Source organism: Macaca thibetana, chromosome 3 (assembly GCF_024542745.1).
Source record: "Macaca thibetana thibetana isolate TM-01 chromosome 3, ASM2454274v1, whole genome shotgun sequence".
Lineage (NCBI taxonomy): Eukaryota > Metazoa > Chordata > Mammalia > Primates > Cercopithecidae > Macaca > Macaca thibetana.
In genome coordinates this window covers 113,428,992-113,456,326 of record NC_065580.1, presented here as the reverse complement: position 1 = coordinate 113,456,326, position 27,335 = coordinate 113,428,992, and the positions used below count along the sequence as shown (strand labels likewise).

The 27,335-nt window shown below is 39.9% G+C and overlaps 2 protein-coding genes across 8 annotated transcripts in view; one reads left to right on the top strand and one right to left on the bottom strand.

The window, feature by feature from the left end:
• The window catches only part of HECW1 (HECT, C2 and WW domain containing E3 ubiquitin protein ligase 1), a 456,269-nt gene extending 451,200 nt beyond the window's left edge, over nt 1–5,069 (bottom strand). For 4 of the 7 annotated variants that reach the window (XM_050783350.1, XM_050783356.1, XM_050783351.1 and 1 more), the window contains exon 1: nt 4,695–5,069. In XM_050783350.1, coding sequence (XP_050639307.1) covers nt 4,695–4,724 — 30 coding nt within the window. In that variant the 5' untranslated portion in view covers nt 4,725–5,069. Of the gene's footprint in view, nt 1–3,247; nt 3,354–4,694 lie in introns of those variants that run through there. The other 3 variants (XM_050783352.1, XM_050783355.1, XM_050783354.1) reach the window with 2 other exon arrangements.
• PSMA2 (proteasome 20S subunit alpha 2) overlaps nt 1–27,335 on the top strand; it is a 617,132-nt gene that overhangs the window by 407,547 nt on the left and 182,250 nt on the right. The gene's annotated exons all lie outside the window — the stretch shown is intronic.

The window sequence follows — 27,335 nt, the reverse complement described above, 5'->3', positions numbered from 1 at the left end:
TTGAGGTTCCAAATGGTGGTCAGAAAGTCTGTGAGAAAAAGACTAAAACTATAAACGAAATCGTTAAAAGACTAGATCTGCTTCTATATCTCATTGTGTCTTAACTTGGAAAAGCAATGGTAATGAATAAACCTCAGAAAGTAGAAAAGCTTGAGCTGAGTAAGGAGGTTGTGAAGCTCTGACTTCTGCCTTTGGTGGGGTGGCTGGGGGGTGGCAGTGTACTACTGGCATATGGCTTATGCATGTGGGGGATGTTATAGGAAGTTGGGTGGAGCTAGAGAAGTGGAAAAAAAAGAGCAAAATGAGGAACCAGAGAGAAACTGAAAGGGGAATTTGTTGGATGAATTGCAGGGAACACTTTGACCATAAGAGTTATTCAGCTGTGAAACATACTCAGTGGTGAGAATAAAAATGCTTGGAACCTTGGCTATTAAACCCCCAAATTCTAAACATTTTGTACATTTTGGAGACTGCATATGTTTTCCACCACTGCATTCCTCACTGGGAAAAAGAAATGCCACAAATCTTTCCCCTCAGTATAGTAAATTTAGTTTTACAAATAAGAAAGGATTACTATAGAAATGTATAAAGAATAGCTTTAACAGAAGGCTCTAAGTAGTTATTAGATAACCCACAGGCTGACCCATGTAGCCTTAATTATTTCTTCTCTACATATTGCCAAGTTAAATTATTTCTAATCTTTTTCTCCCTTCAATTTGCTCAACTGAATAAACCAACAAAAATAATCACAGAATGATGATGTTAGCAGTGACCTTTGGGATTACTTGGTTCAGCTTTCCACTTTTAAAGAAGAAGAAACTAACCCTCAAAGAGGAAAAGTGACTTGAAGAAAACCCTACACAGCATTTCATACTGTTTTCTCTAAAAGTCCGTGAACATCAAATGTGCCAACAATTGCTTTACAGAAAGGACATGTGGGTATTGCAACTTCCTGGTTTCCTAATGTAGCTTGTCCTGTTTTTTCAGATGGAAAAGGAAGCAGGTAAATGGGAGAGAAGCAGGTGTCTTGATGTCTGTAAGTCACACCTGTTAGTCTAGAAACCTGACTATTGGGAGACTCAGTCAAGCTTGGCTGGCCCAGGAAGGATGGTTGTCTCTGGTCTAACTGTAGGTCATTTCAGAAGCATTTACAGTGGTTCAATGTTGCTTGAGCAAATAATGCGTAGACATTCCCTAGACATGTCCATCATCCTAGCAAGCTCTAGTTGATAGAATCAGGACTTAGAGAGACAGTGGGCAGAAGGGTGCTCACGTCTTCTGTTTAAGTGTGGATTAGAGGACAGAGTGCTTGGGTCATGTTTCCTTCTAAGGCCAGAGCAAGACAGAACAGAGCAGTTATCAGATAAATTTTGTCAAAATGGATAATCCAGATCATTCAAGGAAAAAATAAATAACCAAAACCTACAGCATAGGAACTCATTCTCTACAGGTTTTTTTGTTCACTGAGGGTGGGTGGAGCCTCTCTCAGAGGCAGCGTGGTAGAAGGCCTGGATTTGAGTCCTGGCTCTCGGTTCCCCCTTAAGCATCTTACATAACCTCTCTGATTCCCCCAGCTGACTCACAAAGTGAAGGATTCCCACCTACCTCCTGCCTATACAATTAGAGGGCATTTTTATGACCTGAAATCCACTCAATAAACATTTCTGAGAACACATGATGTACCAGGCAAACTGCTAGGTGCTGGAGAGATGAATATAAACATATCCTTGTTCTGAAGAAGCTCATCCCATATTTAGATAAGGAGACTGTGGCACATTTACAACTCAGATAACTTCAATATTGAAATGCTATCTTGGCTCTATGAACAAAAAGGCTATAGGAAAATAGGAGAAGTGGTTAATTATGCCTTGCAGGGAATGTAATTTCAGGATGTTATTTTGATTGTAACTTAAAACAAATGAGTGCACAACTACAGAAAATTGTGTGGCTAAGCATGAATCAACAAATACCTTGACTATACCTAAATTATAAAAATTACCATAGCGCATGAAAACACTGCCTGCCTGCCTGCCTATTTAGGCCAATCATTGCTTCACCATTTTTATAACAAGCAACAGCACTAGCAAGTTTTGTGAGCAACACCAAATTACATCAGAGAAAGTAAGTCTCATGCCATTGTCAATTACTGCATAGGATGAAACAGCTATCTGGAGTCTCTCATTAGAAACAAACAAAAACCAATTATTGGAAAAAGCAAATTCCTAATTATCTAAGATGGGGTTGGAATGAATAACTCCACAAAAGGAGAAAACCTGTTATCCAATTAATTCAATTTTCTTCTCTTTTCCCCAACCCCCACCAAATGTTTTGCTATAGTGGACAAAAAAAAAAAAAAAAAAAAGACCTGTTTGAGTTGGTGAGTAATTTCACTTATGGGGAAAATGCAGACACTTGGGTTTTAAAAGCTGCAAGGTATAAAAATAAGCCATAGATTCTATAATCAATCCTTGGTTTGCTTGCATGGTTCACGTTATAATTATTTGCCTTTCCAACACTGGGTAACTTTTCTTACTCCTCTGTCAGTTACCACAGAATGCTGGAACCAGAAAGAACGATAGAAAACAACCAGTCCAACTTCCTTTACCATATGGAATAAGACTCAGGCTTGTTTTTCAATATCACATCTGGCCTTTTAATATTTCTTTTGTTAACAATCATATCAGATGGAAGCATAATAGAAGGTAAAGCTCAAAGTGATCTTGTAATACATCCATCTTTACAAGCCAGAGTGTAAAAGGAATCAAGTCAAAATACACAAATAACAGAGCTGCAGTCCCTCTGTATTGATGCATTGATGGGCTGTTCCAGCTCAGGATGTGGCCTCCCTACCAAGTCAATAATGTCACAATCTAAACAAACTTAGGCAATTTGCCTTCAGGAAAAAACTGCCCCAGACAAAAAAAGAGAACTGTCATTCCACAAAGCAGCCAACTGCACTAGACTGGGATTATAGTGTGGAATTAGTCAGAACGTGGTTTATTAAATAAAACACTATAACGGCCAATTTGCCTGGAGGTCTAGGAATTAAAATAGTGCTTTGTTTTTCCAATGCCACATTCCAGAGGAGGCAGCAAGCGGAGGGAACGGGCAACAGGGAATTCTACCACAATCTATCTCTCTACCAAACAGGCACACACATTCATATCAGGGTGGGCATGTGGACTCTAATCCCTTCTTAGTGGAAAACACACATTTTAAAATGAATCCCCAATCTAGAATGAATTACCGTAATAGCCACAGCCGGAGCGAGTCCGCTGATGAGAAACGCAGATCTGGCCACCTGCTTTGAGACGCCTTGGACCACAACACTGCCGGGGTCTTTAAAGGTTGGCCTTTTCGGGTAGGGCATCTGCCCTCCTAAATAGCGTTAAAATCCCAGGAAAAGAGAGAAGATGCCTCCCTCAATTTTTGAACTATGTTGCTCTTGCTGTATCCATTTCTGCTGAACATAGCATTGATATCTTTTCAAAGAGAAGGGGGAAAAAACAAGGGGAGAATTGCACCACTGCAGATTCCAAGAGAAGTAAGCACAAAACTACAGCAACGTCAAATAATATCTTCTTCGGCAACTAGGAAAATCCCCACATGCTATCTGGTGTCAGCCCAATGCAGACTGAGGCGCGCTGTGCCCGGAACCACAGGAAGCCGGGCATCTCTGCAGCCTGTGTCCCTGCCAGCTCCCCCCACGCGCTGAAATTCGGCAGGGAAGAAGTTATGGTGCCCAGCCTCTGTGTGCAAGACAGAGACACCGCGCATCATGGCTCTGAAAATCAGCCAACTGGCCGGGACGTCAGAGCGGCAGAGCAATCAGAATGCCCTGGAGCCGGGGATGGAGGGGCCACATTGTTTGAGCCCTCGGATTTTGCTGCATTGTCACCGCCCGGGAACGTAGGGGTAGCAGGAAGCGCACCTCCAGCCAAAAATGGACCGGACGCATTTTTTCCCCCGGTGGCTCCCTCCCTGCCTGTATGCAAGTCGCAATACGGTAGGCGACATGACGGGCTGCTCCCGCTAAAACTCAGGTGGCAGGCCCGGCTGAGCGGCGCAGCCGGCGGGGAACAGGGAGGCGCTGGGGGAGCACCTACACCGCGCCTCCTCCCCTCCTGCACCATCCATGGGAGCAAGGGCCGGACCTGGCCACGCGCCCCTCGAGCGAGCACCGGCGAGCCCGTGCGGAGGCTCCGGGCGCTCGCTGGGCTAACCACCGGCATTGCATGGGACACAATTGTTCAAAAGCGAGCCCAAGGCGAAGCGCAAATCCAGAGCTTTGGTTCACAAGGGGTGGGTGTGGGCTGGGAAGGGGGATTACGTAGGTCTCTCCGCCCCCTCCCCTGACACCTCCTCGCCTCTGGGAGGGCGCTGAGGAGCGGGCGAGGCGCTGCGAACCCGCTTGGGGGCTTCTTTGTTTCTCTCCGTGCCCCGCAGGAGGGCCGGGTGCGCCTGCCGTACCCAAGCCGGGGTCGCCACCCGGGGATGCCGGCCCAGCCCGGGCGGCGGCGCGTCCCAGGCTGACAATTGAACCTCGCGGGAGAAGCGAGAGGGTGGGAAGGAGGGTGGATCTCGTCCCCGGGAAGGGAGGGCGCTGCCGGGGCCTCGCGTACGGCGGGGAAGCCGCCCAGAGAAGGGCGGGGGGAAGGGGCGGCAGGCAGTGTCCCCGCGCGACGCCCGCTTACCTTGGCAGCCCTGGCCTGGGCACAGATCATGCTCCTGTCAGCGCGCAGGTTAGAGCTGGGGGGCGCACGTGCCCCGCATAGTGCACCGGGCGCCTGGGACTGGCTGGGGAGGGGACCCTGGCGACCGCCCGCTCTCGCCTCGCTCTGGCTGCCGGGTGCCCCGAGCGAGCGGCGGCCACGGCCACGGCCACTGTCACGGCGGAGGGGCGCGCGCGGCTCGACGAGTGTGTGCGCGTGGAGGGGGCCGATTCAGTCAGAGTCGCACGGTGTTCCGGCTCCAACAACAGCGCCTGATGCGCGGTAACGCAGCACACTTCATCGCTTTATCCTCCCGCTTGCATCCCCTCCCTCCCTGCCTGCTCCTCTGTGGGTACCAGACTCCAGAACCAACCACAAGCCGGGCTTGCTCTCATTAGCGCTGCCCCGCCCTGCAGCCTCCGCGCACCCCCACCCCCGCCCCCGCGGTAAATATATATTGATTCTTGTTACCGCCGGCCCCATCCTTCCAACACCCAGCACGCGTTCTGGGCAGATTCAACACCAGCCCCGGCTCCTCGGCCCTTTTGTGTGTGTGCAAACAGTGTAGCAGAAAGGATGCAGTACAGACACTCTAGGCGGGTACCCTGTGACAGGTGTTCTTGGCCTCTGTCTTACACACTTTCCTGACTTACCTTACACACAGTTAAGAATGCTCAGAGACACATTTCAGGAACCGTCCTGTATCTGCACAAGCACACAAAACAAACATCGTAATGACAAATGCAAAGGATGAAAATCACCCCAGAATATCCATTGTCGGGCAAACCTAACTCCCAAACCGGGTTTTCTGTTTCGCTGCACACAGTGTCAGAATGCTAGAACTAGAAGGAGGCAAAGTCTAGACCCTTACAGGTACAGCCAACTGAGATGCAAAGAGAAGCGAAATGCTGGTTACTATTGGTGGCTGACTGTTCCATGTATGCACATTTTTGTGCATTTGGTCGACATTTGGTTTGTGTGTGTTCACATAAAATGCAGAGGCTTTGAGCACATAATCTCTATAGCCTGGGATTTTATGATCCAACCACATTCTCTACAATGCTGATTTATTCCTTCCCATTATTTTGTCCAGCACCCTTTACATGAGCTTTTTTCACTTTTTGAGAAGTTATCTTCTTTCCCAGACTCCAAACCCTGCCTCCTCTAGAATAAACAAAGGCTTCACCCTGACTTCAGAACTCCTTACTGAAGACCTGAGTACAGACTTCCCAAAATCAAATCTCCTTCCCCTTCCACCCACTGTGGCTAGTTTCTCAGTGGCCCTCATTCCACTGACCTGCCTCTTGGCATTGATTTCACTCTTACAGCTGGAACTTTCCAGAACTGGAAACTTTGGACGATGTGAAGGCAGCTTCACCAGCTGTGCCCCTCTCGAAAGGAGGCACAGCCCTTCTCTTTCCGTATTGCACTTGGGGTGCCCAGTCCTTTCCTGACAGACCCTTTTCTTTGCCTGGCAGCAGTCAGATCTTCTGGTCAGATGAGCTCAAAGCAGACCACTTTTCAAACCTCATCTAAGAATCCACACAGAAAGCTGTGCACACATTTTTCCGGATTTTACACTTGGATTAGTATCAATTCCTATATGAAGAAAACTCTCCGAGAATAGACTTGAACAGGCTGTGGCAGTAAACAGCAACAGCAACCAACCATGTGATGTTTCCAACCAGAGACTTGAAAGAAAACAAAAACTCTCACATAAACCAGCATCCATGGTTTCTAAATTAGCACAATGTCACCAAACCACAATAAAGGATAATTTTTTTTACCTCAACTAATTGCCAGGATGTTCACCTCATTATTTTCAGTGAATCAGCATCAACTTGGCTCAGAGATGTTTGCTCTCTGTTCTATCCATCATGGAGATGACAAGTCAACATCTCTCACAGAGTTTATTGATGTAGCAATCCTTGTGGTGTGCTTTATTCTCCCGAGGAGTTGCTTTTTTTTTTTTTAATGTGGAAGACAAAATATATTAAAGTAGCAGTACACAAAGTTTTGCATCCTGAGTAGATAAAGAAATCTCATAGAGCAGCTTCTACAGGCCAGGGACAATGGCAACATATACAGACTCCTGTGTATTGTCCTTTTTTATTTTTATTTTCTTGTGACAGGATCTCACGCCAATGCCCAGGGCGGAGTACAGTGGTACAATCTCCATTTACTGCAACCTCCGCCTCCCAGGCTCAAGCAACTCTCTCCTCTCAGCCTCCTGAGTACCTGGGAGTACAGGTGTGTGCCACCATGCTTGGCTAATTTGTTTTTTGTATTTTTAGTAGAGATGGGTTTTTGCCAAGTTGCCCAGTCTGGTATTGAACTCCTGAGCTCAAGCAATCCTCTTGCCTCAGCCTCCCAAAGTGCTAGGATTACAGACGTGAACCACCATGCCTGGCCTGTTTTGTTTTTCATTCCTAACAGTTCCCCTGTAGTCTGGGTAGCATGATCCTATTTTACAGAAGAAAGCAAAAAGGCTATGTTAGTTTCGTAATTTCCTTAAGGTCTTGTTTGAAGCACAAGACCTTGAATCTAGAGTTTGCAGATGTCAGCTGCCCTAACCTTAAAGAGAAGAGTATTCGGTGGAGAAAGGAAAAGACATGGCATGAATCTTAAAGCCATCCTAGTAGTCATATTTATTAAGTTTCTAATGTACTCAAAATACTGTTATAAATACAATAATAAGTCACAGTCCCAATGTGTCCCTCCTAATACTAACCTTATACAATGGTGTAAGGTGATGAAGGTTTTGAGATGCACATACAAACACCTGTATTATCATAATGCCCATGCAACTGTGTTTTCCACCTTTTGTAACTCGAGGCCCAGGAGGACCCAGGGAGGGGCTGACATGCCTGCTCACCTGCTCATCTCAGGCCACATGCAGATAAAGATTAGCAAACAGAGTGCAATTCACAAATGGTCCCTACAATGCTGAGAAAACGATAACTTGAATCGATCCGAGGCTTTATCTTTGGGGACAGGCCTTCAACATAATGTCAGAAGTGAATGCACTATAACGAGGGGAGGAAAAGGACCGAGCTGTTGAAGCTATCTCACACAGTCTCTGCACAGGAACAAATTGTAGCCAATAATACAAGATTGTCATTTGGACTTTCCTAATGACTAATGATGGTGAGCATCTACTTTTGTGCTTCTCTTCTATCCGTCTATCATTTGTAGTAAAGTGCTCAAAATTTTTGCTCATTTTTAAATGGTTTGTTTGCTTTTATATTGTTCAGTTTTGAGAGTTCTTTCAATGTTCTAGATACAATGTCTTTGTCAGATAAGTTTTCTGAATATTTCCTCCCCATCTATGGCTTGTCTTTTCATTCTCTTAGTAGTTTCTGTCACAGAGTAAATGTCTTTGAAGTTTGTGGAGTTTAATTTATCAACTTTTTCTTTTAGAGATCATGTTTTTGGTATATCTAAGAACTCTTTTGACTAGCCAAGTTTACAAAGAGTTGTGTTTTGCTTTATAAGTTTTAAGGTTTTACATTTTACACTTAAGTATTTGGTTCATTTTGAATTCTTATTATTTTTTAGGTGGGAGCTATGTATGGTGACTTTTTTATTCGTTGGCTTATTGGTTTTTGCACATGGGATGTCCAATTCTTCTAACACCATTTATTGAAAAGACAATCCTTTCTTGATTGAATTGCTTTTGCAACTTTTCAGTAATCACTTGGCTATATTTGTAGGAGTCTCTTTCTATATTCTCTGTTTTGTGCCTCTGATCTTTCTATTGTTTTACAAATACTACACTATTTTGTAGACATATACTGCCTTAAAATCAGGTAGTGTGAACCCTCCAGTTCTTTCCTTTTTAAACATTATTTTGGTTATTTTCATTTCTTTGCCTTTTTATATTAATTTAGGAATGTTTGTCAATATCTACAAAAAAAAAAAAAAGCCTACTAGGATTTTGATTGCAATTGTGTTAAATTTACAGATGAATATCAGAAGAATTGACATTTTAACAATTTTCCAATTTCTGAATATCTTTCAACCCACAAACTTAGCATTTCTCTGCATTTATTTAGGTTTCCTTTGATTTATTTCATCAGTAGTTGAAGTTTTCAGCACGTAAATTCTACACAGATTCTAAGAGTTTCCACGTAGATTCTAAGAGTTTCATTTTTTTTGGTACTATTGTAAAAGGTATTGATTTTAATTTTGAATTTCACTTTGTATTAAAGTGTAACTGGGATTTGTTTTACATACAGACACGGAAACGCTTCTTCTGAAGGGAGAAGTTATACTCACAGATCCCTAGAAACAGGAGGCATGGCATACCGCACAGGGCCACAGGGGGAGCTCCTGGGTCAGTCAGCAGGCAGAAGCCGCCCGGGACAGCATGGCTCAGAGCCTTTATTTTGTATCCTGTGGGAAGGAATGACCAGGCAGGGCAGGCCAGTTTGAGCAAGTCTAGGATTTGATAGTTCCAATAATTTCAGTGGCTGTGGGCTATAGAGGTGGTCTCTAGTTGTCCTGTACTTGTCCCTGGGGAGATTTAGGGCAAGGGAAATTGGCTTGCTATGTGAGTTGGATAAAGGAGGTGGTTGTGGGCATGGACTCTGGATTGGTTGGTTTACATATGAATGCTGGGCTCTCAGGCAAGTTATTTGCTAGCTCTAGGAATTAGCTAGCCCTGGGAGGGGCAGTTTCTTCTAAACCTGCAAAGCCGCTAACATGTCAAGGCACCACAAAATATGGAAAATAAAAAACATAACTAAAACTCATTCACTGGTAGAATAGAAAAAAACACCAAATAATTAGTGTGTGTGTGTGGGTGTGTGTATTATGTATCCCATAACCTTGCTAAACTTATTTATTTGTTCTAGGAGCTTTTGTATAGATGTCTTGGAATTTTCAATGTAGATAATTATGTGAATACAGGATGTTTTATTTCTTGCTTTCCAATCTGTATGCCTTTTGTTTCTTTTTTTTCCACCTTATTTCACCAGATATCCTTTCTATTTATTGCATATACGTTTTATTTTATTAATTAATTTATTACTGAGATTTTACTTTATGATAGGCAGTGTAAATATCAATCACACTAAACTTGTGGTCAAGTTAAACATGTAAGTACAATATGATGTAAGTGCTAAGAGAGAGATGTGTTGTCAGTGTGAGAGGAGCAATCACGCTAATATGGCTAGGGAGGCTAGAAACGCCTCTATTAATAGAGCTTTGAATGAAGAACAGAAGTTTGTTGGGTGACCAACAGACATCTGAAGAAGAAAGAAAAGCATACATGAAAAAGCAGAAGACAGGAGGAACAGAATGTACTTGGGAATGCACTTGGTGAAGAGTTCAATTTGACTGGAGCAAAGAGAGTGGTGTCAGAGAGAAGACTACAAGCAAAGGTTTGAGACATATTGTGATAGGCCAAACATGCCTTGCTCCAACTCTTACAATTCACTTGGCAAGTAATGGAGAACCCTAAAGATTTTTAAAGCCAGGAACGGAAACAACAAGATTTGTCATTTAAATATATAGCAAAAGCCATGTGCGGTGGCATGTATCTATAGTTCTAGCTACTTGAGAGGCTGAGACAGAAGGATCATTTGAGCCCAGGAGTTCAAGTCCAGCCTGGGCAACATCATGAGACCTTGTCTCTATTTTTTTTAATTAAATATAAATAAATGAAAAACATATTGTGAAGCAAAATTTACAGTGTATAAATTTTATAAATTATTATTTGTAATAGTTTTGGATTATTAAGATATGTTGATCAAAAATTAAAGGTAAAAATTTAAAAAAAGAGAGAGATGTTGATAACAAGTGTCAGATGAGGATGTCAGCTGGCTAATTTGCCCTCACCCACCTTTCCATCAAAACACTTATTAAAAAGCTTGAGACAAAGAAAACTGACACACAAGTATGAACTATGCATGCTTATCAACAATTTATCACATGCCAGAAAGATTCTCACTAATCTAATCAAAGTGTGTTTAGGCATTAAAACACAGCCAGACCAAAAAAAAGAAAAAGAAAAAGAAAAAAATTAGAAACAAATACCTTTAGAAAGGTGAAGCCTTCATTTAGGAACAGCAATAGAGGGTGATGATGAAGAGTATAGACACAAGACAAATCACCTGGGTTTAAAACTTGGATAGATTATATTTACTTGTTTGTACTCTTCTGCAATTTATTTAAATTCAATTTCCTCATCTATAAAACTACTTATGAATATTTTTACTTTAAAAATTGTTGGCTGGGCACGGTAGCTCACACCTGTAATCCCAGCACTTTGGGAGGCTGAGGCGGGTAGATCACAAGGTCAAGAGATCGAGATCATCCTGGTTAACACAGTGAAACCCAGTCTCTACTAAAAAATACAAAAAATTAGCCAGGCGTGGTGGCAGGCACCTGTAGTCCCAGATACTCGGGAGGCTGAGGCAGGAGAATGGTGTGAACCCGGGAGGTGGGGCTTGCAGTGAGCCGAGAATGCGCCATTGCACTTCAGCCTGAGTGACAGAGCAAGACTCCGTCTCAAAAAGAAAAAAAAAATTGTTGAGATTTAAGTGAGATAACAAATGTAAAGTTTATAACATGCTGATTAATACATGGTAGCTTTCAGTATTCCTTAGCTCATTCCATCAGTAATGTTCTTTTCAAGTCCATTTGGAGATTTCAACAGGCTGTAACGTACATGACTAAGTTTAAAAGTGTTTTGAGGAAAGTGAGATATTGAAAAATTTTTTAAGTTTTAACCAAAAAAAAATTTAAAAACCAAATTACATGAAAGTAAAGTGGGAAAACAGCACCAAAAAACTTTGATGGACAATTTTAAAATCTGCAATGAATGCATGAAAAATTCTTAAATAGCCCTATGACTCAATTAAGTGCAAATTAAATTGAGATACCTTTTTCCTCATTTTAGGACTTTAGGGCTTGTATTTTTCCTGGTAGGAAAGTGAACACTGGAGCAGGAGTATAGACTTAAATGAAGTATACTCTTAAATCATTCCAACATATCTGAAGTATAATTTGCATTTATGTCAAGGATCTTTAAACAGCTCCTGTGATTAAATGTAATGCATCAGTTAGCTATTGCTGCCTAACAAACCATCCCAAAATTTAGGTAACAACCATGTACTATTTCTCCTGAGTCTATAAATCCACTACAAATTGCTGATCTAGTCCAGACTAAGCTGATCTCAGCTGGGTTCCTTTGTGTGGGCAGTTGGCAGGTTTCCTGGGAGCTAGCTGATCTAGGACAACTTCATCTGGGACAACTTGGCTCTGTTCCATGTGGTCACTCATCCTGTAACAGGCTTTTCCCGTCTTGTTTTCATAGCAGTAGCTGGAGTGAGTGAGAGAGAGAGAGAAGTATACAAGGCTTCTGAGGTCTGGTCTCAGAACTGGCACACTGTCACTTCTACCATATTCTGCTGGCCAAAGCCCATCACGAGGCCAGCCCGGATTCAAGTGATAGGGAAAGAGACTCCACTCATTGATGGCAGGAACTGCCAGGCCACAGGGTAAAGAGTATGAATACAGAGAGGATGGAGAATAGGGGCCAGAAAAAAACAACAGTATTGTCAGAAATAAAAGAGATAAGAAAACCACAGTGGCCAAAATCTGAGCAGGATTCTAACAAATGCACCCTTAAAATGAAGGACTGAGATTGTATTCTTGGACTATATATCACATGATCTCACCTCTGGAATCTAGCATGTATCATACAACACCAAATGAGGAAGGATAAAATTTTGAGCCCTCCTCCCACCACATTGTCTTTGACCAACTCTGAGGCATTCACCTTAACACACCAAGGGTCATCCTTCTACTGTGTGACATTTATCTTTTGAGCTGGCTAAAAATGGTCTTGCAATTGTCCCTCTATTTTTTTTTCTATGCATCCCTTAGATCTATATCTCACAGAATAGACATGACAGAGAACATAAGGGCCAGGAAGAGCTGCACTGCTCTCTGGAATGCTTAGTCACCCATGATGAAAGCTTTATGAGCTAAAGTGGATCCAGGATGAACTATGGAAGGAGTGAACACTGGAGCAGGAGTATAGACTTAAATGAAGTACACTCTTCAGAAACATTGCAAACTGGGTTTCCAGTTTAAATAACATAGCCTACCAAAGGATGTATACACCCAACCACCATCCTGTAGACCCCTGTTGCCTGCAAGGCACTGAAAGTTAAAGGAAAGCACTTAAGTCAGCAGTGAGGAGGCTAAGAATGTTCCTCGCATCACACACTCCAAGAACCTATAAACTAAAAATCAATATTGGAGACTGACAGGGAAGAAAAGGCACTATAGAAAATAAAGGATTGATACAAAAAATAACACTGAGGAGACTACCAAATTCCAGAGGAATGACAATAAGATGGATAAGAGAATAAATGCAAGCTATATAGTGCAGATAAAGGAGCCCCAACCTTAAAACTCTGTTTTTCTCAGGGGAAAGAGGGAAAACTTGAACCAAAAGTAAAATAAAACAATCAAAAACCTTACAGAAGCAAAGCTTCCTGAGTTGATGTAATCCTTGGGTCTATAAATCTAAATAATTCTTGGTATTCCAAAAATAAATAAATAAATAAAAATCTTACATCTAAATATATACTAAATTTTAGCTTATTATCAACACTGAAAAAATTATACAAGTGACATCAAACATATAGAAAAAAACAAAAGAACAAAAGAGTGGCTGAACTGATTTCTATTCTCCATCATCAAATGCGAACATACATTAAAACAACATTTGAAAGTGCAAAATATTTTGTCAATAAAAATTTTATACCTTACTAAGTTATTCAGATGTAAAAGCAATAGAAAGATTGCTCAAGATATCGAGGAATTCAGAAACATACTACTTTTGTACCTTCCTAAAAAAATCTCCTCTAAATATACATCAAGACAGCAAGATAGAAATAAAAATGCAGAAATGTGGGACTACAACTTACATGTTTTGACTTTGTGTCCCCACGCAAATCTCATGTTGAATTATAATCCCCACGTGTCACGGGAGGGACCTGGTGGCAGGGAACTGGATCCTGGGGACAGATTTCTCCCATGCTGTTCTCCTGATAGTGAGTGAGTTCTCAAGTTTGTCACTTTCCGCCTTGCTCTCTCTCTGCTGTCACCATATAAGATATGCCTTGCTTCTCCTTTGCCTTCCTACATGATTGTAAGTTTCCTGAGGCCTCCCTAGCCATGCAGAACTGTGAGTCAATTAGACCTCTTTTCTTGGCTGGGTGTGGTGGCTCATGCAATCCCAGCACTTTGGGAGGCCATGGCAGGAGGATCACTTGAGGTCAGAAGTTCAAGACCAGCCCGGTGAAACTCTCTCTACTAAAATACAAAAATTAGCCAGGCATGGTGGCTGGTGTCTGTAATCCCAGTACTCAGGAGCCTGAGGCAGGAGAATCGCTTGAACCCAGAATGCAGAGGCTGCAGGGAGTTGAGATCACACCACTGCACTCCAGCCTGGGCAACAGAGTGAGACTCCCGCTCGAAGAAAATAAAAAATAAAAATAAAAAAATAAGTCTCTTTTCTTTATAAATTAGCCAGTCTTAGGTAGTTATTTATAGCACTGGGAAAATGGATTAATATAACAACTGAACATTGAAACCAATTAAATATAAATTTCATTAGAACTTTGGTAATAGAGTGACAAAATCAAATGAAAAAATGCTCTTGTTGAAGTAGAAGTTATATGTGGAAAAATCATGATAAAGTACAACTGTAATTGTGTGTTGATACACTGGGTGGATAAGGACAAGAAAATTGATGGTTGGGTGGGAGGTAAGGATACACAATAGTCCTTGTTTTGATTTTGATAATTTAAAAATATATAAGTACTTAGTTGATTAAGAAAACTTTTTTGGAAAGCAGTTGTGGAGTATTTATTAAAATATGAAATATGCAAATACCCAGCAGTTTTACTTATGAGTCTATTCTTAGACAAAGCAATAGTTAAACAGATAAGTAAAAATAGTTATGCACAAGGATAGCTATTGGAGTAATGTTTGTAATACAAAATGAAGCAAAAATATGGGAAGGACTTAAATGTCCATTAATAAGGAAATGATACATATAGTCAAAGAAATTCTATATAGCCATTATAGAAGAGTGGAGGAGAGCTATATGTGCTGGTCTGAACAGTTGTCCATGTTTTATTGGTAAGAAAGAATGAAAAATTATAATATGATCCCATTTTTGTAAATAAAACATATGTTATTGCATATTAATAGCTAAACATCTCTATATTGATTCATGCCAATATAAATATATTTTATGTCTATGAAATCATAGGGAAAATACAGGAAGGACAAAAACCAAACTGTTAATAGTGCTTTCCTCTGAGGATTAAGCATGGGAGAGCTTGAGCTCATTTAAACAATTTAAATAGCAGAATATAAAACAAGATTTCAACATCTTTTCAATCCACAAAATAGAAGCAAACAACTCATAAACCATATTCATAGAGACAGAGAAAGATAAAGCAATAATAGAATTAAGGTTGAACATACCATTTGGGTCTGATAATTGTTACCCTATTTAAAATAAATGGCTTACATTCCTCTTCTAAAACCCCTGAAGTTAACCAAGCATGGTGGCACCCACCTGTGGTCCCAGCTACTCAGGAGACTGAGGTGGGAGGATTGCTTGAACCTTAGAGGTCAAGGCTGCAGTGAGCCATGATTGCACCACTGTACTCCAGCCTGGGTGACAAAGCAAGACTCTGTTTCAAAAACACTCACACACACAAAACCCTGAAGTAAGTTTTAAAACAAATATAACAAGTTGATTCACACATATGTATCATATATACATATATTAAAAGTGTAAAGTAAATATAAGGAGATTGAAAAGGAAAAGTAGGCAGAATAGGCAAAATAATACATTAAAATAGCATTTCCAACTCTACTGACAAATTTAAGCCTTAAACATACCAACAAATTGCATAATGAATAATTTTATATTGATATTATTTATTTAAAAAAAAAAAAAAAGCTCTTAAGATTGGGTGCAGTGGCCCACACCTGTCATCTCAGGACTTTGGGGAGGCTGAGGTGGGAGGATCACTCGAGCCCAGAAGTTCAAGACCAACCTGGATAACATAGCAAGACCAAGTCTTTACAAAAAATAAAAATAAAAAATTAGCCAGTGATTATGGCTCAGGCCTGTAGTCCCAGCTACTAAGGAGGCTGAGGTGGGAGAATCACTTGATCCCAGGAGGTTGAAGCTGCTGTGAGCCATGTTCATACCACTGCACTCCAGCCTGGGTGACAGAGTGAGACCCTGTCTCAAACAAACAAACAAACAAAAGCGAAAGAAAGAAAAAGAAATAGAAAACAAAACAAAACAAAAAAGAGTTTGTAAAGTCAGAATGTGTAGAGTAACCTTGTATCAAGATGTGAACAAGTGTTAAGCCAGAGAAATTGTTCACAAAATCTTTTTTGGGGAGACTTCAGTAAATCTGAACCAATTAATACCATATTGCACAGAGAAATTTAAATTGCATACTTAGAATAACATTGTAGAAGAAAATAGTAGACACATATCACATGTTTTTAAAAATCAAACAGATATGTTTGATTTAATCAGCCAAGAAACATTTATAAAAATGGACTACATACAAGGCTACAAAGTAAACCTCCTGAATATCTAAAATAAAACATTGAATACTTCATATATTATATTAATAGGTTAAAACATCTTTGTCTTCTCTCATATTTTCCTCCATAGTATAAATATTCTTTGACTCTTTCTTTCTAGTTCTTAACTGCAAAATCCTGGAACTTGCTGGTACACATTAACCAGGTCCTGCAAACCCTGCAGTGTGAATCCTATTTTCTCTATCTTGGAAAATAGACAGTAATCACCAGTCGTTATGCTGAGACCTGACCCTAATTTAACAGGATAGAGATAATGACAGGAAATCAGGGCAAATTTGACAGAGGACAAGATTCATCTTGTAAGATTCCTGCCTCACATGTTCCTCTACAAGGCCTCCAAGCAAGGAAAACTCTTCTAGCAAAGGAGAGAGAGCTGCTTCTGCTGGACTATGGTTTTCAGGAAAATCAACCATATGTCCCACCCTCAGGTCTTAGGTCCCATTTTTTTCCAACCGGGGACCTAACTTTGACATAGGCAACCTATCAGGGCTGTGCATTCAGCCTCTTTTGCAGCTTTACCACTCTCTGACAATAAGATCCTTGGCCTGATTTTCAGCAGTCTTCCCTGTCACTAAAAGATGTAAGGATTTCCCACAGTCCTGTTACAAAGACCTTCTGGCTTTTATAACATGCTGGAAGTGCATAGTTAGCTGATCTAAGTCTGCCATTTTCTTTGCTAAAGGATTCCAAAGCAATTAAGAAAACCCACTCAGGATGTTACTCCCCGTGCATCTACAAAGATAGGGTTATAAATTATTTTGTTCTATTGCCAATAACACACATCCAAAAAGGCATCCTTTTGCAGTGACTGGATGTTTACTCAAATAATGGTAGGTATTGAATATTTGAATAAACATCTAGTCACTGAAAAAAGACGCCTTTTTGGATGTGCGTTGTTGGAGATAAAAGGTCATCAGGGACCTTTCCATACAGTGGTTCTTGATATCTTTATGATCAGCTCAAACATTCTAATTCCACACTCTGGGGAAAGTCCTAAACCTGCTAGAGAGTTACCCAAATTCCTGGTGTGCCCATATTCTCACAGTCATCTCTGACCCTGGACAACCTCTGCTTGCTATCATAATGGACTGCACTGACACAGATGTGATGCTGTAGGATGCCCCAGTTACCCCTGTTTTCTTTCTTTGTCCTGACCAAAAATGACAGAGTACTTTGACTGCTCTGTGACCCAGCCAGCTGCATGATTTCCCCTGCAGGCTTGAATCAAAGAGGGGGCCTTGACTATTCCTAGGCACCGATAAAGTTGTCTGGGTTTTTGCTCAAAACACTGAAAGACCAACCATGTTGCTAAACTTGTAGAAGCTAGCCCCAGCCTTGAGCCAAATTCCTTAAACCGTCAAATAAACTCCATCACCTGACCCCTACCCCAGCCCATTACTGACACACTTGGATAGGACATCTTTTGTCTCACTGTCCATTGGAGAATGCTGCAGCCCTTTTGATGTAAGTTATCCTAATACTAATTCTTTGGACTGAGCACCCTGGCATTTAGTGCTTTTGTCTTTGCAATCACAAAGGGCCCCATCTTGGGATGGTTTGGGGCAGTTACTTGAGGGAAAACTTCACTGTCACTGCTTTTGGGATGAATCAGGCTGCAGGATCAGCCAGACAGAACAGAGGCTGTTCTTCACCTACTCAAAGAGGAAAAAAAAAAAAAAAAAAAAAAAAAAAAAACTACACACGGAGGTATTTCTGGATGTTTGGGAATAGGTTGTGGGGGAGGGGAGGTGGCATAGCAAATGTTTACTGACTCAAAATCTAACAATCTTTTGTTCAAATTCTCTCCATCATCTTGCTACTGGAGCTTTGCCCCACCTCACAGGTTCTTCCCTTTCCTCTGGTCCTAACTTCCTTCCACCAAGATTGCCTTGGAAACCAGAATCGTTTTTCCTCCTTATCTTCATGAAGAGATAAGCTTCCCTCTAACTCCTCTCCCAAACTTTCCCACACAAACCCTTCAGCCCAGCAGAAAGGTGCTGCTGTTCAACTCGTCACTTTTGTTATCAGACATACAAATCATAAATAATAAAATTAGTTATTCTCTTATACTTTCCTAACGTTGACTCATTGTTATCCCCTCATAGTCTCAGAGTGCATAATGCTAATGCTTTTACAAAGATACAAGAATACTCATCTACCATCAAGATCTATTTATCCCAAGGTAAACATTTCTACTCACATTCTGCCATGCTTTATTGCCTTATGTAGTCCTAAAGTTCAGTTCCTTCTTTTTCTAATTATTCTCAGTAGGAGTGGCTCATATATGTACAGGTGTGTTTTTCACCTTCTTTTTCTCAGTTTCCCTCATTTGAAAATGGGTACAATAACGTCTTCGTAAGTTTATTATGAGGATTAAACAAATAAATACATGTAGACACTTAGTGTGTGCTTACCACAAATAAGTTTCTGATATATGTTAATCATTCTATTTTCATTATAATTAGCACATGCTGGACCCAAGAGTTCTCTAGTTGCCAAAAAAGTATAATGTAATGCAGCAGAATGTCACTGATGTCAACAAGGGGCAGAACAGGAGCTGTTAGGGAAACTCCACTGCCAGTTTAAAATAGCACTTATTACAAAGTACTCCCCCACCCTTCAGTTCCATGTTTTTTTTTTGTTTGTTTGTTTTTTTTTTCTTTTTTTTGAGGTGGAGTCTCACTCTGTCACCCAGGCAGGAGTGCAGTGGCATGATCTTGGCTCACTGCAACCTCTGCCTCCTGGGTTCAGGCGATTCTCCTGCCTCAGCCTCCCAAGTAGCTGGGATTATAGGCATGCAACACCACGCTGAGCTAATTTTTGTATTTTCAGTAGAGACAGTTTCACCATATTGGCCAGGCTGGTCTCAAACTCCTGACCTCAGGTGGTTCATCTGCCTTGGCCTCCCAAATTGCTGGGCTGTGTTTTTTCATATAAGACTCTATCCCATTCTTAATGTATTACCTCTCCAACTAAAGACTAGCAAAATAGACTGAATCTCATGTTTTTCTACACACACACACACACACACACACACACACACACACACACACACACGAGATCCATGTGACATATTTTCTAGCCATGCCTGCACAGCATCCAGATTTCAGAGCTTCCTGTTGGACATAAAGCTCATTTGTGAAATTCCATTTCTGTACATGTTGAAGAGTGCGTTCTCTCCCCCAGGAATATTGGGAGCATGTGGCTGCCAACACCCTCGTAGAGTTGTAATGGGAGGCCATTCTCCTCTTTTTCTTTCGCTCCAAGAAGAGACTTACACTCAACATTTGCCTTATTCAAATGGGTAAGACAAGCAATGTGTCTTAAATAGCATTCTTATAATTAGAAATAAGCATGCAAAGATGAATTCTGGAATTTATGCCTTTTTTTCCCTGAAGAGCATAATTTTCTAAAATCTGGGGGAAAATAGTAATGTTCACACGACCTTTTTGAAAAAGACAAAAGAAGTCTCAACAAGTCTTCTTGTTTTCTTAATTTTCACTTTGCAACCTGAATTTTATAAGTTAAGTACAAAATGTAAATGGTAAGAAAAACTAGGCAAATTTTTTGTCACCCATATAATGGAGATATTAATAATGCTTAAAGAACAATGACAAACCAAAAAGTAAAATGAGTAATCCATTAGAGAAAGAAATAAAAAGGACAAACTAGTTATGAAAGAAGAATTAAAACATTTTAAAAAGTTATACTAGTAATCTAAGGTAGCAAATTTAAGATAATGATGGGTCTTAAAAAACATTTTAAGACTAGTGTATTAGTCTCTTCACACATTGCTATAAAGAACTCCTTGAGATTGGGTAATTTATAAAGAAAAGAGGTTTCATTGACTCACAGTTCCACAGGTTGTACAGGAAGCATGGCTGGGGAGACCTCAGGAAACCTACAATCATGGCCGAAGGGCGAGGGGAAGGAGGCATGTTCTACATGGCTGGAGCAGGAGGAAGTGAGAGCCAAGTGGGAGGTGCTATACACTTTTAAACAACCAGATCTCATGAGAACTGTATCATGAGATAGCCCTAGGAGGATGGTGCTAAACTATTAGAAACCACTCCCATGATCCAATGACCTCCATCACCAACATTGCGAATTACAATTCAACATAAGATTTGGGTGGCTACACAGAGCCAAACCATATCAACTAGTCAAGTGCAGTAGTGATAAGGGGTGAAAGAGTAGAGCAAGCAGTTTGCTCTATAACTGACTATGAACAATCAATTGAGATAACCTGCTACCTTCAGACCAGCCGGATCTTTCTGTCTAAGAAATTTGTGGATACTAATGATAAAGTAAACAAAACTACCTGATTTTGGTGATGGTGCTGGAATACTACTACTCTCTTACAGCATAGAAAATGAGGATGAGTTGATTCAAACTTTGTAGAAGTTTGAATCTGGAAATGCTTTTAAAACATTATCCTTTGACTCAAAAATTACTCTTACAGGAATTTATCTTAGAAAGTTATCTAAGAAATATTTAGATATTTATCTCTAGTGATGCTTAGGGGGTAATTTTTGTAATTGAAAAAAATTACAAATTACCCACAAATCCAAAATAGTACATTTGTTCAATGTAATATGGCATATTCTTCAAATGGACTATTATACAGAAATTGACAGTGATACTGTAGAAAGATTATGGATGATATGGAAAAATATTTATGGCATTTTAAGACATAAAGAAGGTTAGAAAACTCTCTAGCTATGCGTTCTTTTCTTAACACAATTCAAACATTCATAATCCTTCAAATTTCTCATCCAACACACTTTCTTTATTCACACATTCTCGACTTTTACTTAAAAGGAAAAAAAATCTTTCCTTTAAAGCAAGCTTGTCTAACCCATGGCCTGTGGGCCCCATGCAGCCCAGGATGGCTTTGAACGCAGCCCAACACAATTTTGTAAACTTTCTTAAAACATTATGAGATTGTTTTCTGACTTTTAATTTTTTTCAGCTCATCAGCTATCGTTGATGTTAGTGTATTTTATGTGTGACCCAAGACAATGTGGCCCAGGGAAGCCAAAAGATTGGAAATGTCTGTTTTAAAGTAAAGATAGGACTTCTCTCAATTTCTATCATGACACCTACAAGGTTCTTGATTTACAGCCATGGATGCTTCATATTCTCATTCATTCTCTCTCTCTCTCTCTCTCTCTCTCTCTCTGACAGTAAAAAGGTACTCCCTTATCTATTCCAAGCTCATTCTATCACCTGGGCTTTTGGCAGCAATCTAGCCCCCCTTGTAATAAATGAAGTGCAGGACAGACTTCAAATGGAGACTCACATATTGTGTGCATAAACAATGTAAAGTTAGAATTCAAGCTGTTATGTAAAATATGTTTAATCCTCCTGATGAACAAATATGCCTTCCTAAGACTTAGAAAACCAAGTTGGAAATCAAATTCTTGGGAAGTTCTGAGCTGAACAAGGTGGGTGCAGGAATGGCTGGCCCTGGTTTCACTCTCAGCCTGCCCTCCTTCTCTTCTGGCCTCAGGCTCCATCCCACACTGAAGGGACCTCTCTTGCAGGTCCAAGCTCTGTGCAACCCCCAAACAGCCACCTTTGACCTCCCTTCCACCTTAAGGGTGGCTCAGAACTATTGAGCCCACTCACAGAAGGAAGGACTCTGGGAAGAGGCCACTCGGACCCAGAGGGGGCTGTGTAGGGTCTTGTAAACAGAGAGTGGGCTTCCAGTGGGCACCAGACTGGTCCCAGGTCGACACATCTCCCACAGACGGTCACTTTCCTTCAGAGAGGGGCATCTTCTGAGAAGGGACAGAATGACCCGGGACCTGGTTTCTGTCTTCTGTCATCACAGGGAGACCACCACTATGTGGGAGAGAGAAAAGTTGCTCTTCTTGGAAAAGGTAAGATTTACTTTTTGTTTTGAATAAGACTTGAATACAATGTTTGGCAATGCTGAAGAACAAATAACAATGTAATGGTTTTACAATTAAATGAGTCTTCTTTTATATATTTTGAACAGCCCTATGTTAATTATAAGCGGGGCCACCAACAGTCTCAGGAAACTTATTCCATGTAAAATTCCTCTTCCCAGTGGGCTCTTTCCATTGTCATTCACCTGCATACGTCTAAGTCTCTTGAGTCTCATCTTTAAAAAAATCTTACTAGTAAACATGTTGATTCTTAGACTGCTTATGTAGTATAAATATTTTCCCAGTTTATCGTATTTGGATGTCTTACATATCATCATTTTAAAATGTGTATATACTTCCAGAAATCTTTTTGCTTTTCATTGTTGTGCACTGAGGATCGTATGTCAAATGATCTTCAATTTCTCGTCTTCTTCCTGCTCCCCAAGGTTGTATGTTCTCCCATATTTTCTTCTTGAACTTTAAATTGTGCTATTTTTTCCATTTAATTATTTAGCTTATTGGAATTTATTTTACTATATGGCATGAAATGCTATTAATATCTAACCTTTCCTCTAGAATGGAACCAGATATTATAACTTAATCTTACTATATGGTGTGAAATCGTATCTAACATTTTCTGCTAGAACTTAACCAAATTTTATAACTTAATCTGTTGACCAATCACTTTCCTGCTTTTTCATAAATGATGCCGTTCAGTGAATTATCACCACGTGAACACATTCATAAAAACACCATCCAGCCAAAGAAATAAAACATTGCCAGCATCTGGGATGCCCCCACCAAGTCTTTTTCAGGCACTGTATATCAGCAGTGACCAGTTTGTGCTAGAATGGAAAAATAATAATAATTACTGTACGTTTACTAGTCCTGATAGTATCATATAGGTAGTAATATAGGTCTATACTACTAAATATAGTGGAAAGTATCTTTCTTCTATTTGTGATAGTTTCCATTTCCATGTAAATTAAAGAATCCTCTTCAACCTCCTCTCCCCCAAACATTTAAATATTGATTGGGATTACATTGTATCTTATATTAGTTGCAGGGCACACTGAAATTTTTGCTATATTGAATGTTCATATACCTCTTCTTAAAGTATTTAATTCCTGCAATAGTGCTTCAGATTCTGTGAAGAACTTTTCATTATCTTTTGTTAGTTTTATTTTTATGTATCAGATGTTTAGACATTATTTTAAAAATTTTAATTTATATTTGTTTGTTGCTGGTATATAGAAATAAAGTTGATTTTTTAAAATCTGGTTTCCATAGACCTTGGTAATTCATGTATTAATTATAATGATTTATCAGTATTTTTTAAGGTAATTACAAATACACAATCTTACCATCTGAGAACAGTGAGAGTTTTCTTTCTACCGTTTTAATCCTTTATCTCTTATTTCTTTTTCTTGTCTAATTACACTAAGACCTCCAGTACAATATTGAATAAAAGTCAAATAGGCAGAAATCTTTATCTGGTTCCCAGTCTCAGAAAGCTTCCAACATTTTACCATTTGACTGTTCAGAGATCTGCTATAGGTTTTTGCAGATACTCTACGTTAAGGAGTTAATTCTCCTCTCTCCCTAATATACTGAGAGTCTTTTCCCCCTCAATAAATGGATGATGAATTTTATCAAATGCTTTCTCTATTTCATTGAGGTTATTATATAAGGTTTTCACTTTTTTATTTTTGCTAATTTGGTAGTTTACATTTATTTATTTTTGAATGTTAAATCAGCCTTATGTTCTAAGAATAAATCAAAAGGTTAGGGATGTATTATTTCTTTTTACATATTACTAGCATGTAGTAAGATTTTATTTTTTTTATTAGATTGCAGTATCAAAGTTTGGCTGACTTTACAATATGAATCTGGCAATGTTCCCTTTGTTGATAATATTTTTGTTCTGTCATTTTAATATTTGTGAGATGTCCCTTTGTTCATTCCTTATATGAATGATGTATGTTTTCTTCCTCTCTGGTTCTTTTTTTTTTTTTTTTTTTTTTGAGGTGGAGTCTGGCACCCTTGCCCATACTGGAGTGCAGTGGCCCGATCTCGGCTCACTGCAAGCTCCGCCTCCTGGGTTCACGCCATTCTCCTGCCTCAGCCTCCCGAGTAGCTGGGACTACAGGCGCCTGCCACCTCGCCCGGCTAGTTTTTTTGTATTTTTTAGTAGAGACGGGGTTTCACCGTGTTAGCCAGGATGGTCTCGATCTCCTGACCTTGTGATCCGCCCATCTCGGCCTCCCAAAGTGCTGGGATTACAGGCTTGAGCCACCGGGCCCGGCCTCAGTAGTATTTTCAAGGAACCAACTTTTGGAATTGATAATCCTTCACATTTTTCTACATGATAATGATAATGATGTCATACTTTTTATACTGATGTATTTTATTTCATTTTTTTCTGCTTATGGGTTTAATTTGCTGTTCTTTCACTAATTTTTAGATGGATGCTTAGATTATTGTTTTTCAGTCTTTCTTCTTTTCTAATATATGCATTTAATGCTATAAATTTCATGTAAGTATGGCTGTAGTTGCATTTGACAAATGTACTATGTTACAATTTCATATGTTGGTTAGATGGAGAAACACTTTTTTGTGCTACGTTGTAATTGCTATATTCTATGCACACTTGATTCTGTTTCTGAACTTTCTTTTCTGTTCTATTATTTTTCTGTTTATTCTGGGTCACATTCCCACCTTGTTTTACTCTTCCTAGCTTTATAAGATGATGTGATAGCTCACAGAGCAAGCCCTCTTCATTGTGTAAGATTCTCTTGGCTCTTATTGGGCACTCGTTCACAGTTATGAATTTGAAAATAGTTTTGTCAGGTTCTCCAAAAAATATCTCATCCCACTCATGTTCTCACTAGAATTTAAAATACAGATTAGAAAGAAATGGCATGTTTACGATATTAAATTTTACATCCATGGATATGTCTTGTTATTTATTCAACAATTTTCAATAAATATCAATCATTATTTACATTGTTTCTCAAGTTTACATTTATATATTACAGGTTTGTAGATTTTAATATAGATCTTATATATATATTTCCCAACAACAGTATTTGTAGGAATTATCTTCTAGGAAATATTTCTGGGTATTATTTTTCCATTCTAGCACAAACTGGTCACTGATGATATATAGAAAAATTCATTGACTTGGCCAGGCACGGTGGCTCACGCCTGTAATCCCAGCACTTTGGGAGGCCAAGGCAGGTGGATCACTTGAGGTCAGGAGTTGCAGACCAGCCTGGCCAACATGGTGAAACCCCGTCTCTACTAAAAATACAAAAATTAGCTGGGCCTGGTGGCAGGCGCCTGTAATCCCAGCTACGTGGGAGGCTAAGGCAGGAGAATCATTTGAATCCGGGAGGCAGAGGTTGCAGTGAGCCAAGATTGTGCCACTGCGCTCCAGCCTGGGGGACAAGAGCGAGACTTAACCCCCCGGAAGAAAAAAAAAAAAAAAAAAAAGAAAGAAAAATTCATTGACTTGTTACTACTTACTTTTTAACAGGTTAATGTTTTTAACTATCTGTATGATCTTATGAGTTTTTAGTTAATTTTGTTGGCTTTTCCAGATAAAATCATATCACCTGCAAATAATGATGACTTTCTTTTCCTTTTCAGTATTCCCATTATTTTCTCTTTATTTCTTATTGCATTGGTTCCCTCAAACATGTTAACAACTGCACTGACGGCAGCCATGGTCTTTGCCCTGATTTTAATAGAACTATTTTTAGTGTTTCACTATCAAGTAGAATATATGTGGCAGGTATGTATTGCATCAAGCAAGCCACTTTTTATTTTTGTTTTTTTAAAAGTTTACTTTTATTTGTTTATTTTTAAATTTAAGAAGGCTAATTAATTTTACCAGATCCCCTTTCAGCCTCTATGATTCAAGGATCTCAATTTCAAGTGAAAGAACTGACTAGCAGATCTAATCAGAAAGGGAATTTGTAAACTGGAACCTGGGGGGCCCAGACCATTCCCATGGAAGATGAGGAATCAGGCTGGCAAAGTCCTCAGAAGTGGGGAGACATCAATCAGGATGACGGCCAAATCATCCATGAAACCTGTGAGATCACTTCTGCATACCAGATGACCCTGGATTCGTCTGGGGGCACAGCTGTGCTGCCACCCAAGAGCCTGGACATGATGCTGCTGCTGCCCTGACTTCTTTGCTTACCTTTTTAATTTTTATTCAAATCTGGTGTCAGTATGATTGGCCAAACCTAGGAGATGTACTCATGCCCTGGATGCAGAAGAAGCTGAAAGAATAGATAATTTCTACTTCCATCTTCTCTCTCACACCATACAGTACTCACAAGGTATGGAATTCCCTAGACATAAGAAGAGGTTCTGATGCAGAACAGTCACCTACACACAATCACAGAGGCAGCTTCCCTACTTTAATTGAAATTATGTAATGGGTTGCCTCCTTTAACCTATTAATGTAAAAACACATGTTCTATTAGAGTCCCTGCTGCTGCACACCTGGAAAGACAGTTGTACTTGGCCATAGTGCATTATTCTTTTAATATGGTATTGGTTCAACTTGTTCATACTTGCCTATTTATAATCAAGGGTGGCCAAGTAGTTTTCTTCTCTGTGCTCTGTGAGGGTTTTCAAAGCTATACAAAATGTGTTGAGAGGATTTCCAATTTTATCTAGGCCCCCAGGCAATTCATGTGAACCAAAGCATCATCTGTTCTTGGAGAGATTGGTCTAAATGATCAATAAAATAGCCTAGTCCAGTATATTTTGGGACAGACGTTATTTGATGATATTCCCAAACTTTTCCACAATTATTGGTCTATTCAGGTTTGTCTCTGCTGGAATCAATGTCTTAGAAAATGTCAAAGTCTGAAGTAAGTATGTTGAAGTCTGTGAGAAAGCAGCAAGAACTGGTTTCTGGTTCCTGAATACGGGTGGCAGGGATTGCAAATGGGCTATTTTTAGAAGAGGTCATTTCAGCTCAGTACGGCTGTTAGACTGTTATCTATGAAAGGGATATTGAGAAGGGGTCTGTTCAGAGGTTGAA